Below are 18726 nucleotides of genomic sequence, written 5' to 3' on the forward strand. Positions count from 1 at the left end.
ATACAGGCCCTGCAGAGCCATCACTAGCCCAGATTATGGCAGCCATCCAGCACAGCCATGCTTCTCTCACCACACAAATGGACACTATCAAGACAGAATTATCCTTTTTGAAACAGGATGTCCACAATATCCGCCATAGAGTGACTAATGCTGAGCAACGTATTAGTGACATGGAGGATGAAACACGTCCCTTGCAGAGCTCTATGAGGGAGCTGCGGCAGGCTCATGAGTACACTACAGATAAGATCACTGATATGGAAGACCGCTTAAGAAGAAACAACCTGCGTTTTTTGGGGTTCCCAGAGGGTGCTGAGGGCAAAACACCAGAAACATTCATGGAAAGATGGCTGTTGAATGAGTTTGGGGCCAACACCTTCTCACCGATGTTCGCCATAGAAAGGGCGCACAGAATCCCCATGCGCCCTCTGCCACCTGGGTCCCCACCACGCGCCATGATTATAAAGCTGCTACACTTCCGAGACAGAGAGGCTATTCTCAGAGTGGCTAGAGAGAGGGGCAAAGTTTCCTTTAATGGCAATGGCATCACCATTTTCCCTGACTTCTCCGTAGCTATGCAGAAGCAGAGAGCCACTTTCCTGGCAATTAAACGCAGGTTACGGGAGCTTCACCTTCCATATGGCATGTTATATCCTGCACGTTTGCGAATCATCTACCAGGGCAAGGCCTACTTTTTTACGGATCCCAGGGAGGCATCGCAATGGGTGGACACCTTAGGACATCCGAATCGCAGAAACCAGGATAGGAGAGCCGGGAGGGTTAGGGAGGGAAAATTTGTTGGGGAATCTTTTAAGAGGTTTTGTTTTAAAGCCATGGTTAGCTACAAAGGACACTGGTGTTCAATTGTGTATACATACTTTAATAACGCTTTTGTGGTACTACAGGTTTTGCAATCCAAAATTGAGATTCAAGGATTGTTGAGTAAAATATCAGAGATGTTTATGTCTTGGTCTATTTCTCGGGGCTCGCTGGACCTCGTCCGGGGCTGGGTTCTGGCGAGCGGCGAGAAATGGGCTCGGATAGTCATAACTTGCTTATACACATGTCTAAACTCCGTATAGTTTCATGGAATGTTAGGGGGCTTAACTGTAAGGTCAAAAGGTCATTGATGTTTGAATATTTGGCAAGACACAGTCCACACGTGATCCTCCTCCAGGAAACCCACCTTCAAGGGTCAAGAGTAATGGCTCTAAAGAGAGCGAAAATTGCCTATGCTATACACTCTACCTACTCCATGTATGCCAGAGGCACGTCTATACCTATAGCAAAATCAGCACCCATCACCATAAAACATATTAAAACCGACCCTAATGGGTGTTTTGTTATTGTGGTACTTGAATTATGGGGTAAGCCTTATACGGTTACAAGCCTATATGTCCCACCACCCTTTACTAAATTGTTTTTAGAACGGGTAATGAGTTCCCTCTTAGCAATAGCAGAAGGCCCTCTGCTGATAGCAGGGGACTTTAACACAGTACTCAATAATTCCATAGACAGGTTCAGGTGTTCTACACTCCCCCCCACACCCCTATGCTCTTTTTTGACCCAATTTGACCTGGTGGAGACCTGGAGGTGGAAGCACGAGGACGGGAGAGAGTACTCATGTCAGTCTGAAACGCATGGTACTCTGTCCCGGATTGATTTGTGTTTGGTTTCATCTGAGTTATTGAATAGGGTGGTCGAGGCCAAATATCTCCCTAGGGCGGTGTCTGACCACTCCCCTTTAATGGTGGACCTTGCCCTGGGCCATCCACCTCATACCGCATGTGGCGACTGAGCCCACTGTGGCTAGCAGATCAAATGGTGGTAGATCAAAGCACAGCGGAAATGAAAGCATATTGGTTGCATAACCGTCAAAATGTCTCTGTCCCATTGATCTGGGATGCCTTTAAGGCCACCACGCGTGGCATTTTTGCGGCGGCAATTGGGCAGGCCCACAAGGCATCCCAGTCCAAATTAAAGGACGCGGAGAAGGATCTCAGGGCAGCCGAGGCTGCTTATTCCACAACCCCTACACCAGCAACACATAATACCTGGAAATAGAGATCTAGAGACCTGGATCTAGTCCTTTTAGAGCGCACTCAGAAGAGATTGCTGTATCAAAACCAGCGAATCTTCGAGTTTGGAGACAAAAATAGCCGATTACTAGCGTATTTGTCTAGGCCTGATTATCAACCGTGCAGTATTCCAAGAATTAAGAATATAGTAGGTATAGTGGTGGAACAGAGTGGGGAGGTAGTAAATGCTTTTGTGAAATTCTACTCTTCGTTATATGCTACCAAAGCTCACTATACTATTATAGAACTAGATGATTACTTGGCTGGCATTTCGCTACCAAAGCTCCAAGAAGAACAGGCCTCACTCCTTGACGATCCTCTGACAGAGGAGGAGATTGGAGAAGCCATACAGTCCTTTGCCAGAAACAAAACACCGGGACTGGATGGCTTCCCCATAGAATGGTATATACAATTCAAGGAACTTTTGATACCCCATTTACTAAAAGTTTATAATTTTGCCATAAAAACAGGACAGTTACCACCCTCTATGTCAGAGGCACTGATTGTCCTCATCCCCAAACCTCATAAAGACCATCTACTGTGTGAGTCATATAGACCAATATCATTGATTAACTCAGATGTCAAGATTTTAGCCAAGGTGCTCGCCCGGAGATTGAACCCAGTTATTACCACCATTATTGGGGCGGATCAGACTGGATTCATTCCAGGACGATCAACGTCCATAAATTTACGAAGAATGTTTACAAATTTGCAAGCCACCCATGATGTTGTGGGGACCAGAGCGGTGCTGGCCTTAGATGCGCACAAGGCATTTGACTCAGTCGAGTGGCCTTATTTGCTGGAAGTCCTGGCGAAATTTGGGTTTGGAAATACCTTTATCAAGTGGGTTCAACTGTTATATTCAAAACCTACCGCTAGGCTGCGAATAAATACATCTATAACCGACCCATTCCTGATCAAAAGGGGTACTAGCCAGGGCTGACCCCTGTCGCCGTTGCTATTTACAATTGCGATAGAACCTCTGGCGGCACTGATAAGATCCAGTGGGGAAATAAAGGGACTGACGATTGGGGGCCTAGAAGAGAAAGTATCTTTATACGCTGATGACATGTTAATATACTTGGCGGACCCCCAATCGTCTCTCCCAACCCTGCTGGAAATTATTCGACAGTTTGGCCTCTTCTCAGGGTTTCAAGTTAATTGGGACAAATCCCTTATGTTTAAGATAGATCAGGAGGCGGTGTTTACACTCCCTCCCTCTTGCCCGCTACAGATAGTTGACTCTTTCAGATACTTGGGGGTCATGATCCAACATCCTCTTTCCTCCTATGTTAAATTTAATCTAGACCCACTTATTAGCAGAATGAAGACCACACTAAAGGCATGGACCAATCTCCCCTTAACGATATTAGGTAGGATAAACATCTTTAAAATGATCTTCCTCCCACGTTTTCTATATCTCCTGTGCAACTCACCAGTATACATTACAAAAATTAAGTTTAAAGAGATTGATTCGATCCTTATCGCCTTCATTTGGAAGGGGGGAGCAGTGAGAAATGCCAAAAATACTCTTCAACTGCCGGTGTTGGAGGGAGGACTGGCATTACCATGCCTCCAGACATACTACATTGCCGCACAACTGGTTCATGCGCATTGGTGGTTTTTCCCTGAAGCCAACAATGCGGCTACGACCCTAGAAGCAGCCATACTCACCTCTTACGAATCCCTACAGTATCTGGTCCACCGTCTATCTCTTAGAGGGAGGGAAAGCACTAAAATCCTTGAAATGACTCTACGAATTTTTAAACTAACTAAAATGCTGCCAGATACTGTGCATCGTATCTACTCCCCAAATACTCCATTATGGGGGAACCCAAATCTACAGGAATTCGCCCGTAGGACAGATGGGGAATACTGGTTGAAAAAAGGGGTTAAAACTATAATGCATTTGTTCTCAAACAATACGTTTCGGTCATTTGAGGAATTTCGCCAGGACTACCAGCTGCCATGCACAGCTTACTTTCTTTACTTGCAAATACGCCACACGGCAACCACCCAGTTTGGGCTGCGTAATATAACTGTTCAATTATCTCCGCTAGAGCACCTACTAATAGATCCTTCTCATGACAAACTGATCTCCACATACTATAAAACCCTATTGCATACCACAACGCACAGACTCAGTAACACGTTTAATAAGTGGAAAGCTGATATCCCCGAGCTGACGGAGGACATTTGGCAGGACATACTCCCCCTCCAGGTTCCCTCTGTCATCTCTTCCAGGGACAGGGTCATACAGACCAAACTATTATATAGAGCATATTTTACGCCATCCTTATTATTCAAACTCAGAAAACTTCCATCGGCAGTGTGTTCTAGATGCAACATTGTGGATGCCACCTTTTTCCATCTGATGTGGGAGTGCACCGAGATCAGGCGGTTCTGGTCAGGGGTTACTGCTTTTGTCAGTTCCTTGACTCAATTGCCTAATATCTGCAACCCCCTGAGATGTTTACTAGGATATGTGGACGATGAGAGTATATCTAAAAATAAGCAAACATTCCTAAGAATTGTACTGTTTTATGCCAAAAAATCGATCACTATCCATTGGAAATCACAATCCCCACCTACGATAGCATTCTGGCTGAACATTGTTAATCAGGCTATACCGCTATACAAACTAACATATGAAGCTAGAGGATGCCCAAAAAAATTCCAAAAAATATGGGGTCTGTGGACTAGTTCTGAAAATACTATTACATCTACCATATAAAGATTATAAAGAAACTCCAGTTAATGATACAAAGTTTAATAGGAACTGAACAGATATATGCAACTGTACAATATGAAAACATGTGTGCCAAATGTATACTAGTGTCTTACACTCTGTATTGGATTGAGCGGCGTTCGCTCAGAATATGTGTATTTATGTTTGTTTGTCTGTTTTGTACCAAAAAACCAAATAAAATTTACCTTTAAAAAAAAAAAAAGATGGCCCAAGATGAATCATTTTCTTTTGATCATCCAGCCGATTCAAGGTGGAGGTGGATGGGGGAATCCCGCAGCTGCACTAGTGTATTTGACAGTGGGACTCTTCCACTGCCAGAATACACTGATCAGCGATGCAGCCAACTTATCTGCAGGCGCTTATCAAGCAAAAATTTACAGACAGTCCTGTTCTGGAGAAGCAATCACTAGATCAACTCCTCGCGAATGGAACAGCCATACATAGATTTAAATTCTGCTGGTTCCTGCTGAACCGACAGTTTTTTGATCCATATACTGTATGGCCAGCTTAACACAATTTAGGCCCCTTTCACACTTTTTGCCACGACTTGAAGCAATGCCTGTGTAATCTTGATGTCTATGGACCTCAAGTCGCATTAAAGTCAGACCAAAGTAGTGCAGGGACTACTTTGAAGTCGCTGTGACTTGAAGTCGCACAGATATGAATGGTACTCTTGGAAATCATGGGGTATGACTTGTCACACGACTTTGCATTCCTAAGTCGCAGGACAAGTCGCACAAGTGTGAAAGGGGCCTTAATCTATCACCAAATTGCACTATTCCATGTTGGTTGATTGTAGTATGTAGTATTTAGTTATGATTTTTTTCATGTGCATTATATGCTGTGGATTAAGTACCTTAAGAGTCCCACTAACTAAAAAAAAAAACCTTTGAATGTCATGCCATGCCAGCTCTACCTCAGTACTGCAAACAATGAGGCCCCTACTATTTTGTAAAGAACAAATCTGAAATATCTGAAATTTTTACTGCCATAACAAGCCCATTAAAAAGAGCCGAGAGCTCCACACCTCGTGAATCTTGTGCCAGCCAACAAATGTTCAGACCTACTTATTCTTCTGCCAACTGACTTTAAACTTGTTGCTTTAGACCCACTGCTTCTAGCGCTGGCTATTCTAGCTTCAGACCCACTACGCACAGTGCCAGCTTACTCTGCTCCATACTTTTGGACCACCTACAGGTAAACACATTAACCTCCTGATTTGGATTTCAGAATGGTATTTTGCAGGTTTAAGATGGTACAATTGTAACATCAAAAATTAAAGTGTCTGGGAGCCACTTTGGAAAGATCTGTATACTGCCACTATGCCACCTGGAGTTAAATCCTGATCTCTCCATTACAGTGATGCAGAAACATCACCCTGAGACTCAGCCTCGGTTGAAATGTGGTTCTGATAATGATGAATACCTTCTACCAAGCACCTCTGCAGCAATCATGTACTCTAACAATCTTTGCACCAACCCTTTATTAATTTATTCTACAGCGTGTTGTGTTCCTGGCCTCTTGCTGTCACTACCAATTTCTGCTTCTTGATTTTCCTATTCTCATAACTATCTATAGGAGCTCCAATGGCATGGGAGTCAATGTGTTCACCCTTGCATGATTTCCAATGGGACTAACAGCATAATCAGCCACTTCCTCTGTCTAAAGAACGATTGCAGGAGACAGCAAGGTAACAAAACAGGAAAGCAGATCAGACGTGAAGCCCAGAACCAAAAACAAATTCAAAATTAGGTATTATTCAAAATCTGTATCAACAGGTAAACACAAACACAGGGAGGGATACAGAGCAATGCTGAACAATGAGCCTGTTAAAGGAAGGGGCTGTCCTTTTAGATATTTTTTTTAGAGGAGACGTAGATGAGGACAAGATAGATGGTACAATGTCACAAGCACTCTAAATAAATGCATTTCACATTGTTATTGGGAAGGCAGAGTCACAAGTCATAAGAAACAGTAATGCCGCGTACACACAATCGGACATTCTGACCACGAAATCCTGTGATTTACTTCCGACGGATGTTGGCTCAAACTTGTCTTGCATACAGGCGGTCGCACAAATGTTTTATGGAAATTCCGATCGTCAAGAACGCACTGACATACAACATGTACGACGGCACTATAAAGAGGAACTTCAATAGCCAGTGCTCCACCCTTTGAGCTCCTTCTGCTAATCTTGTGTTAGTAGAAGTTTGGTGAGAGACGATTCGCGCTTTTCAGCCTCGTGCTTTTCAGATTGTTACTGCTCCTTTAGTTTGTGCTTGTGGGTTTGTATCTGGTTTTCGGTGCGTATTTTTATATTATGTATTTGATTTCCAGTGCGTTCTTGTCCGCTCGTTTCTGATTTTCAGCTCGCTCTTCTTAGACCTTTCTGATTTTCAGTGCGTTCTGTTAGTTCGTTCTGACCAGCCGACCGTTTTCTAGCCATGTTGCGGGTACGTACTCATCATAGAGTTCATGCTGTGCAGGGGCTTGGTGTTGGGGTTCTTACTTTGACCCAAGTCCAGTCCATGAACAGAAGAATTGGTTGCTCCAGCGTGACCAATTCTCGCACATGCCTTTGTTGCGGGAGATCCGTGAGAATAATCCTGATGATTTCAGGAATTATCTCCGGATGACAGACCCCGTTTTTCACCATTTGGTGGCTTTGTTGTCCCCTTATATTATTTATTTATTTATTTCAGGTACTTATATAGCGCCGTCAATTTACGCAGCGCTTTACATATACATTGTACATTCACATCAGTCCCTACACCCTCAAGGAGCTTACAATCTAAGGTCCCTAACTCACATTCATACATACTAGGGACAATTTTAAACAGGATCCAATTAACCTACCAGCATGTCTTTGGAGTGTGGGAGGAAAATTACATATTACAAGGCAGGACACCTGCATGCGGCAAGCCATCACTCCCGAACAGAGGCTTGTCGCCACGTTGCGGTACTTGGCAACGGGGGAGAAGTCTGCAGGACATCAACAGACATCTCCCCCCAGGCTCTGGGGATCATTATTCCAGAGACCTGTTCTGCCATCATTCAGGTCCTGCAGAAGGACTTTATTAAGGTAAGATTTCTCCTTTAACATCACATTATATGTATTTAATATTTGGTAATTAATTGTATTTCTTTCATCATTCCCTAATTACCATGATTGTAATATGCTGTGAATGTCCTCTTTGTCCTCATGCATGCTGGAAGTTTTTCAAGTTCCTTTTTTGTCCTTCATGCATATTTGCCTTCACTTGCCGTCACTTAACAATGTATTTTGTCAGCTCCATAGTAGTGCTTTACCCTAAACACCCCCTAAAATGTGTACAAATGTTATTTGTGTACAAATATTATTCGTGTCCTTAAATTCAGGCAGAGTGCCGGAGGCTTTTTTTCGGGGTCACAAAATCATTTGGAACCCTCCCTCCCCCCCAACCGCTAAGTCAACCGATACCAATCCTCTATCTGCTGACTTTGCCAAACCCATACACACGTTACCTACCTCTTTTGTGTTCATATTTATAGATGAATTCACCAAAGCATGTAGTGAAAGGGCCGGCCTGAATGCTTTCTAATGGTGCTGTTTAAAGTTTTGTTCTCCTATTATCTTGATAGGTGATTGCAGAATGTAAAAATGTGCTTCAATTTGTACAGTGTGTATTTATGTTTTTGTATTATGACACTTCTTACCTGTCCAGTGGGCTGCCAATAGTGTAAGTAAGGAGGGGCTGGCCAAAGTTAAACATATTATTTATGCATTCAGCTCTCAATAAAGTGGAGAGGGTTACCTGTCCAAAACATCCCCCCCCCCCTAAAATTTTTACAATGGGCCATCAGAGGGGGTGAGGAATCTGATAAGTGGACCTTAGATTTTTTTTTTTTAAATACTTTTTCAAATAAATGTTATACTGATGTTGGCCAAGAATGTTTGTGTCTAATCTGCTTGCAATGTTATGTGCAAAAGTCCTAATTTTTTACATAGTTACATAGTTACATAGTAGGTGAGGTTGAAAAAAGACACAAGTCCATCAAGTCCAACCTATGTGTGTGATTATATGTCAGTATTACATTATATATCCCTGTATGTTGTGGTCATTCAGGTGTTTATCTAATAGTTTCTTGAAGATATCAATGCTCCCCGCTGAGACCACCGCCTGTGGAAGGGAATTCCACATCCTTGCCGCTCTTACAGTAAAGAACCCTTTACGTAGTTTAAGGTTAAACCTCTTTTCTTCTAATTTTAATGAGTGGCCGCGAGTCTTGTTAAACTCTCTTCTGCGAAAAAGTTTTATTTCTATTGTAGGGTCACCAGTATGGTATTTGTATATTGAAATCATATCCCCTCTCAAGTGTCTCTTCTCCAGAGAGAATAAGTTCAGTGCTCGCAACCTGTCCTCATAACTAAGATCCTCCAGACCCTTTATTAGCTTTGTTGCCCTTCTTTGTACTCGCTCCATTTCCAGTACATCCTTCCTGAGGACTGGTGCCCAGAACTGGACAGCATACTCCAGGTGCGGCCAGACCAGAGTCTTGTAGAGTGGGAGAATTATCATTTTATCTCTGGAGTTGATCCCCTTTTTAATGCATGCCAATATTCTGTTTGCTTTGTTAGCAGCAGCTTGGCATTGCATGCCATTGCTGAGCCTATCATCTACTAGGACCCCCAGGTCCTTTTCCATCCTAGATTCCTCCAGAGGTTCTCCCCCTAGTGTATAGATTGCATTCATATTTTTGCCACCCAAATGCATTATTTTACATTTTTCTACATTGAACCTCATTTGCCATGTAGTTGCGCACCCCATTAATTTGTTCAGATCTTTTTGCAAGGTTTCCACGTCCTGCGGAGAAGTTATTGGAGAAGTTATTTCTTTCAGGAAGACACTGAAAGTGCACTTGTAGTGCAAAGTGGATTTGCCTTTAGTAAATAACCCCCATTGCGTGCGTCTTTAAAATTTGTCTTTCAAACTTTTTCAAAAGAAAAAGAAAAATTTTTTTTTTAATTTTGGTGTGTTTTATATTCTGCCTAAAACATCAATGATGTTTTTGAGTGTTTTTTCCACATCATTGATGTCTTCCTTGATCTTCTGTAAATCCCTATTGCACACCATGATCTCAACGATGAGGATGTGTGCACTTGCACTTGTGAAATGTGTTTCTTCTTCCACAACATTCACATCACCTAAAAATAAAAAAAACACACCATGTATTATAAATATGCAGGCATACATCTATTACCTGGAGCTGTGGTCTCAAACACTCACTTGTTGTGGTCACTATTTTGCCCACTTCTTAAACCTCTCCTTCCTCCACATCCTCTGGTTGTGGTGTGGGGATTTCCCCTTCTTTAGGAGGTTGTGTGTCCCTGGTGTCCTCTGATGTCCTGAGTCTTTTCTCCCCTATGTGAATAAAAAAAGGTATACTTAGCACACAGATATTTGAGGGCATAAATAGTAATATGAAACATTGCTTGGAAGTGTCGTACAATTGTCTGTTTTGGCAGAGTTCTAAGCTGAAGACATGATTTTTTCCCTTTCTTCAAGCTGGAATACTTACCTTTTTTGGTAAAGTTTCCCACATGGAGGCACCCCTAGTATCCACTGGAGCACCTGTGTGGGGCACCCTACAAAGTTTGTTCCAGTGTCCCATACTAGTGCTGCTGCGTCAAGATGTATAAACACCTGCTGAGTGTCCTCTCCTTACACTGAATCAAGTTTGCATTTCATTCTAGTTACAACCCCATCTAGACAACAATGTACTAAACTTCTTTGAATACAAATAGGCCTGAACAAATGTAGTTAACTTGTATCTGCCAAAAACATCGTATTAGTGGGCGAGCGAACGATGTTTACTACAAACGATTACTGTGCCCACGAACCTGAAAGTTGACATTTTAAACTGTACAACAGTAAAGAAAAGCACATGGAGCAGCATGCAAGTAATAATAATAATAATAGGAATACACGACAACTACTTACTTTTTTGCAGAACTCTCTTGATTCTTCTGTACTGATCCTGCTCCCTCAATTTCAGGTCTGACCAGCGTTTTCTCAAATGATCCTTGGATCATTGTACCCCAAACTTTAGTCATGATCTTGGCCTTTCTCACATTTGGGTTTGGGTACGATCTATAATTCCCATCATAGTCGGCCCTCTTCAAGATGTCCACCATCTCCACCGTCTCTACAAAGGCCATATTTGAGGCCTTAAATCTCCTCCAGGATCGGGACGTTCGTGGCTCCGGGCTTTTGTCGCTGTCTACAAACACTTGTTCTTTCTCTTCCATGTGCTCTCCCACTGCGCCGAAATAGAAGAGATGGGGAATATAGTAGGTAGAAGGTCAGGGGTGGGCAGAGTTTGACGCACGCGCAGTGTATATAAAGCATAACACGCGTGCGTCGTACATACGATCTGTGAGTGGAGGAAGGAGTAGCGATAAGCACAGATTGTGATAATGAAGGTACAATTTAAACTTGGTCCTATACTGCTTATAGATTAAGGCCTATATTGGGACAAGATCGGACAAGGGGCAAACTCACAAGCCAAAGCCAGGTTTGTGAGTTTGACCATCATCCTCCTCCTGCACCTCCTGCCACAACTCCAACACCAGAGCCACAGCCTGGAAGCAAGCATGTTAGGAAGCGTGGAAGGAAGACAAGAAAGTGATGGGCTGGGTTCAGTCTGGTCTGACAAAAGACACAGGCTGTGGTAAGACCACAGGCTGGGGACATATATGTCATCTGCTGCTGTTCCTGATCTCTCGGAGTCCTGGACCGGATTGTGCTCACTATTATATGGACTCCTCATGCTACCAATTTTGGCTGTAAAATAGTTGATGTGTGCCCTTGGGTACAAAGACTTTGCCAATTCCACCAGTTTAGCCAGCGTTGCCTTCCTCTTTATTTTGTTATTTTTTTTCACAAATACTTGCCTATGTGTTTTATTTAAAAAAAGACAGTTTTGTGTGTGAGTAGGCAGGTACATTTCAAAAATACAATGTCAAATTAACAAGGGACACCAACACCAAACAACCTCCTTGAGGTTAAAAAATACAAGTTAATAATGGTGTTGTGGTAACTTGACACACAAAAAGAAAAAAAAATATTAAGGAGATCAGTAGAAAAAAAAAAAAAAAACAGGAGATCTTGATAAAAAAACAAAAAAAAAGTAGATCATTATGAAAAAAAAGGAGATCTTCATAAACAAAACAAAAAAGTAGATCACTATAAAAAAAAGGAGATCTTCATAAAAAACAAACAAAAAAAATGGAGATCTTCATAAAAAAATAAAGAAAAATAGATAACTATAAAAATAAATTCTAAACATTATTATGGAGATCTGATGAAAAAAATAACAAATACTATTCAGGAGATCACGAGAAATAATAAAGAAATCAGTTTGTGAGAACTCTGTGTGAATATCAGCAGCAAAACAACTTCATTATTCTAGCATTATAAAGAAGATGAGAATGCGCCGCATTGAAAGGTTAAAAAATTTGCAGCGCAACGAATGTGTTATCGAACGCTAGTTTTAACAGACCGAACGCTTCCGCCTTGTACTTGATTCAGAGCATGCGTGGAATTTGGTGCATTGTGTACACACGCTCTGAATTTCGTGGAACAAACGGATTTTGTTGTCTGAAAATTTGAGAACCAGCCCTCAAATTTTTGCTGTCGGAAATTCCGACAAAAAATGTCCGATGGAGCCTACACACGTTCGGAATTTCCAACAACAAGCTCCCATCGAACACTTGTTGTTGGAAATTCCGATCGTGTGTACGCCGCATTAGGTCTGATCTTGCACATATTTAAGTTAACCCCTGTTGTCAAATTTTCGATCAATTTTGGAATGTTGGTGTTCACGATCAGTCAGGTTGGAGCAGATTCGTATTACACGAGGAATTTTGAGGTGTATTGAAGACAATGCCATCTACCACCGAATTAAGAAAATTAGCAAAGTCCTGGATTACATCTTTGGCACCTGTAAAAATCACAAGGATATCATCTATATAGCACAACCAAGTTCTCACATTCAAAAAAAATTGGGAAAAGAAGAGGTAGTTTTCCCCTAATAATATCCAACGAACAGATTCACATAGAAAGGGAAGCAGAGTAGCTTGCTGCCATACCCCTTATTTGGATACAATATTGTTTCTTGGGCCTAAAGTAGTTTTTGTCTACAACCAAAGATTGATTGCTGAAATCAGAAATTCCATTTCTGATGTTTTTTTTACTTACTGTTTTTTTGGCAGGATTATGGCATTATGATAAAAGGGTGTTACACAGGTTGCTATGGGTCTTACCAGGGTATATATATATATATATATATATATATATATATATATATATATACATGCTTATTGTCACTATGTCACCTTGAGGAAGGGACCCCGTAAGGCCCTGGAACATCAGTTTCCTATGACTTACGTGACACTGTCTTCAAAATAAATATGTGAAATGCATTTAATTTGAGTGAAGGTGAATTTGTATCTTCACATCCATCTGGTTCTGGCATATCACAACCCATAGCAATCACTTTGAGCACCCACTAGTTATTTAAAGGTCAAGTACTGTGAGAAGTGTAGCATCTATTTGAACTTCACAGATGAAGACAAGACAAAACAGGGCAGAAACAAACACAGACAGGTTATAATGAAGGTTTAGAAGCAGGTAAGAATCAGTTAAAAAAGCAGGCTGTGTATTGAGACTGGTTTATTAATAGTCTATTCACTAGCAATCAATTTATGTCAGAATACCTAGCAAAGCAACACTACAGTGAGCTGGGAAAATAATGTTATCCATAGACTTAAAATACATTCAAGGTCTCATTAACAAAATAATATATGCATAGGAGCCATCCAAAATTAAATTAAAAAGTGCTACGAACCTTGTTTTTCAAATTCTTCAAACAAATTGAGGCTTGTGATGCTTGGTCCAGTAAATATGATGTAGTTTTTTCCAGGAGCACTTTGACACAAGTTTTTGGCTACCATGCTGTGCAGTTGTGGTTTATGCTTTAATGTGTCAATACCATCACTACCACTTCCTTCTCTCAGATGAACATAAATCTGAAAATGACAATGGAATGCATTAATAGGTTTACCAGTGTTCCAGTGACAGCAAATTACCATGACAATATAATACTAATATTCTTCTGAAGAATAAAACATACTTTGCACTTATGATATACACTTCAAAAAAGTAAAGCATAAAAAATATCTTCTCGTGCTCAAAGCTATAAAAAGGCTACACAGAATGTTTTCAAGAACAGCACAAATTGTATTTTCATTTGGACATTAAAAATGAATAAAGAAAGTCAAATGTATATTTTTTAACTTTGCTTCTTAGCCATGATAAGTTAACCACTCTAATACCAGGCACTTTCGCCCCTTCCTGCCCAGGACAATTTTCAGCGTTCAGCGCTGTCACACTTTGAATGACAATTGCGCGGTCATGTAACACTGTACCCAAACAAAATTTTTATCATTTTCTTCCCACAAATAGAGCTTTCTTTTGGCGGTATTTGATCACCTCTGCGGTTTTTATTTTTTTATAAACAAACTAAAAAAAAGACCAACATTTTTGAAAAAAAAAAAGTTTTTCTTAGTTTTTGTCATAAAATTTTGTTTTCCCCTTCACTGACAGGCACTAATGAGGCGGCACTGATGAGTTGGCACTGATATGCAGAATTGATGGGCACTGATGGGTGGCACTGATATGCAGCACAGATGGGCACCAATAGGCGGAACCGCTATGCAGCACTGATGGGCACTTATAGGCGGCACTGATGGGCACTGACAGGCGGCACTGATGGGCACTGACAGGCGGCTGTGATGGCCACTGATAGGTGGCACTGACAGGTGGCACTGATGGGCAGCACTGATGATGAGGTACTGATGTGTTACTTGCAGGTGTTACTGCTGGGCACTGATTGGCACTGTGGTGGGCTCTTATTGGCACTGTGGTGGGCACTGATTGGCACTGTGGTGGGCACTTGAAGGGTTTTTTATTGGGGAAAGCTGGGCACTGATTGGTAGTGTTTTTTTGCACATCTGAGGGAGCTGTGCTGATAATCAATCTGCTGATTATCAGCACAGACTCCCCCTCTGACAGGGAGAGCTGCCGATCGGTTCCGCTGAATTCCAATTTTCTTTTCAATAAAACTGAATGGAATGATCAATCCAAGTATACAGTGCCTTGCAAAAGTATTATTTTGTTACATTACAGCCTTTAGTTCAATGTTTTTTTTTAATCTGAATTATATGTGATGGATCAGAACACAATAGTCTAAGTTGGTGAAGTAAAATTGGAAAAATACATACATAAAACTATTTTTCAGAAATAAAAAACTGATAATTGGCATGTGCAAATGTATTCACCCCCTTTGTTATGAAGCCCATAAAAAGCTCTGGTGCAACCAATTACCTTCAGAAGTCACATAATTAGTGAAATGTCCACCTGTGTGCAATCTAAGTGTCACATGATCTGTCATTACATATACACACCTTTTTGAAAGGCCCCAGAGGCTGCAACACCTAAGCAAGAGGCACCACTAACCAAACACTACCATGAAGACCAAGGAACTCTCCAAACAAGTAAGGGACCATGTTGTTGAGAAGTACAAGTCAGGGTTAGGTTATAAAAAAATATCCAAATCTTTGATGATCCCTAGGAGCACCATCAAATCTATCATGGAGAGGGTGAAGAAAGGAAGCGCCACCTGAGTGCAGCATTAGTAGGTACTTTTAATGACACAAAGTAATAAAACACTTACAAGAGACATAATTAAAAAGGCTCATCTGTAGATAGGTAATCCTGGTGAGTTCCTCGGGCTCCAGTCTGGATGGTGTGTCAGCGGTGTAAGGCTGCAGGGGAAGCTGTTAAGCAGGTGGTTCGTCCTGTGGCCTTCGGGGGGAAGCTGGGGCCGGCGTGGAGCGCACAGAGGGTGTGCGTGACGTCACGGATCATTCAGCGGCTTCCGGGTACACTCCAGGGGGAGGGCTCACATCCCTCGATGTGAGCCCTCCCCCTGGAGTGTACCCGGAAGCCGGAAGCCGCTGAACGATCCGTGACGTCACTCACACCCTCTGTGCGCTCCACGTCGGCCCCAGCTTCCCCCTGATGGCCACAGGACGAACCAACTGCTGAACAGCTTCCCCTGCAGCCTTACACCGCTGACACACCATCCAGACTGGAGCCCGAGGAACTCACCAGGATTACCTATCTACAGATGAGCCTTTTTAATTATGTCTCTTGTAAGTGTTTTTTTACTTTGTGTCATTAAAAGTACCTACTAATGCTGCACTCAGGTGGCACTTCCTTTCTTCACCCTCTCTTGCATACCACAGAGCCAGCTCTCTGAGGACAGCAGCCACCTCTTAGATCCACTGCTCCACCAACCCACTCCACATACTCTGAACTGTCAGATCCTTATTAACCCCTGGACTGCCAACATTCTAGCCATGTAACCTACTTTATATGCTCCGAACTGTCAGACCCTTATTAACCCCTGGGCTGCCAACATTTTAGCCATGGACTATATGCCTGGCCAACCTGATTAATTCTGATTACTGTATGCTGTATATGCGCTTTAAGTTATTATTACTTTTATCAAATCTATCATAACCAAATGGAAAGAACATGGCACAACAGCAAACCTGCCAAGAGACGGCCGCAAACCAAAACTCACAGACCAGGCAAGGAGGGCATTAATCAGAGAGGCAGCACAGTGACCTAAGGTAACCCTGGAGGAGCTGCAGAGTTCCACAGCAGAGACTGGAGTATCTGTACATAGGATGACAATAAGCCGTACGCTCCATGGAGTTAGGCTTTATTGCAGAGTGGCCAGAAGAAAGACGTTACTTTCAGCAAAAAACAAAAATGGCACGTTTTGAGTTTGCGAAAAGGGGGAGACTCTCAAAATGTATGGAGAAAGGTGCTCTGCTCTGTTGAGACTAGAACATTTTGGCCATCAAAGAAAACGCTATGCCTGGCGTAAACCCAACACATCACATCACCCAAAGAACACCATCCCCACAGTGAAACATGGGGGTGGCAGCATCATGCTGTGGGAATGTTTTTCAGCAGTCGGGACTGGGAAACTGGTCAGAGTTGAGGGAAAGATGGATGGTGCTAAATACAGGGATATTCTTGAGCAAAACCTGTACCACTCTTTGTGTGATTTGAGGCTAGGATGGAGGTTCGCCTTCCAGCAGGACAATGTCCCCAAGCACACTGCTAAAGCAACACTTGAGTGGTTTAAGGGGAAACATGTAAATGTGTTGGAATGGCCTAGTTAAAGCCCAGACCTCAATCCAATAGAAAATCTGTGGTCAGACTTAAAGATTGCTGTTCACAAACCATCCAACTTAAAGGAGCTGGAGCAGTTTTGCAAAGTGAAATGGGCAAAAATCCCAGTAGTAAGATGTGGCAAGCTCATAGAGACTTATCCAAAGTGACTTGGAGCTGTGATAGCCGCAAAAGGTGGCTCTACAAAGTATTGACTTTAGGGGGTGAATAGTTATGCACATTGACTTTTATTGACTGTTATTTTGTCCTATTTGCTGTTTGCTTCACAATAAAAAAAATCATCTTCAAAAGTTGTGGGCATGTTCTGTAAATTAAATGATGCAAATCCTCAAACAATCCATGTTAATTCCAGGTTGTGAGGCAACAAAACACAAAAAATGCCAAGGGGGTGAATACTTTTGCAAGGCACTGTAGATCATACATCTGTACCATATTGCTCTGATGTCTGCAGATACCCTGATATTTTGGGTTTAGTTGTTGCTTTGTACCATGTGACATTCTGTATATCCTGCTAAAAGACTCTGTTCCTTCCACAGCCACATCCTGCAGCGGCTGGAGTCTGTAACACTACCCTTCAGACTCTGCAAATGATGTAACGTCCTTCACAGTTCTGATGGTGGGTGGGATGGAATACATCCTAATTAGCATTCAATCCCGTCCAAGCACACCTACAGGAAGAGTCCAAACCTCCCAAGTCTCACCTCACAGATCACAGCATTATTCATGAAGGCGACGCCTTCATACACAGCCTGTTCTAAAAGATAGATTTGCTGCTGCTGGGCAGGATTGAATGGATCACAGTTAAAATTCAGTCCTGCCCAGTTAAATACGCTGACCAGTGTGAACAAGGAGAGTCCCACCTCTCAGATCCTGCCCTCCCAGAGCCCTGCTCTCTGTGAAGTAATTCATTCACATATGAAGGAAACACCTTCATAATAGCTCCCCATCCTCTGTAGTCTTGCAGTAAGCCATTATTCTTTGGCATGCTGCAAGACAGGTATGACACATTTACACCTTTCACCACCCACATGAAGGCCCAGAAACACCCACAGTAACCCTAGTAACCACCCACATCAACACCCAGAACTGGTACAAGTGACTCGCATAGCTTGCCCTGAAGCTACAGAGGCTCAAAGGATTATGGGAGATGTAGTATCAGGACTGGCAAAGGAAGAAAACAGGATATCAGATCACATTGAAAATCAGCCAGGAGGAGGAGTGACTTCACAGACACAGAAAACTACTGTATAAAGCTACAGGAGGTAAGTTACACATAGATGGACAGTGGGGTTGCGATGCATTCACATGCACAATGCATCTGTTGTTTTGGGGAGGAAAAGCTGTAGTTTTTATTTAACTATCTCCATGTAAATGATTTCAGAACACCAAATATCTGATCATTTACTTAAAATAATGTAGATTAACAGATAGATTTGCAAAGATCTTGGCATAACAATGTATCTCAGTTACACTGCTTTACACAGTCCTAAATTGGCAAAGTAACCTTACATATGAACTATTTCAGTACTTGGCTGTAAAGATGCCTTACTTAGCTTTAAATCTATTCAAACATTTTTACAAATGGCAAATG

The 18726-nt window shown here is 42.1% G+C and overlaps 1 protein-coding gene across 1 annotated transcript in view; it reads right to left on the bottom strand.

Moving 5' to 3' along the window:
• PGBD5 (piggyBac transposable element derived 5) overlaps nucleotides 1-18726 on the bottom strand; it is a 313503-nt gene that overhangs the window by 77564 nt on the left and 217213 nt on the right. The window contains exon 4 of the mRNA XM_073627538.1: nucleotides 13714-13894. Coding sequence (XP_073483639.1) covers nucleotides 13714-13894 — 181 coding nt within the window. The remainder of the gene's footprint in view (nucleotides 1-13713; nucleotides 13895-18726) is intronic.

This window comes from Aquarana catesbeiana, linkage group LG04 (genome assembly GCF_042186555.1).
Source record: "Aquarana catesbeiana isolate 2022-GZ linkage group LG04, ASM4218655v1, whole genome shotgun sequence".
Classification (NCBI taxonomy): domain Eukaryota; kingdom Metazoa; phylum Chordata; class Amphibia; order Anura; family Ranidae; genus Aquarana; species Aquarana catesbeiana.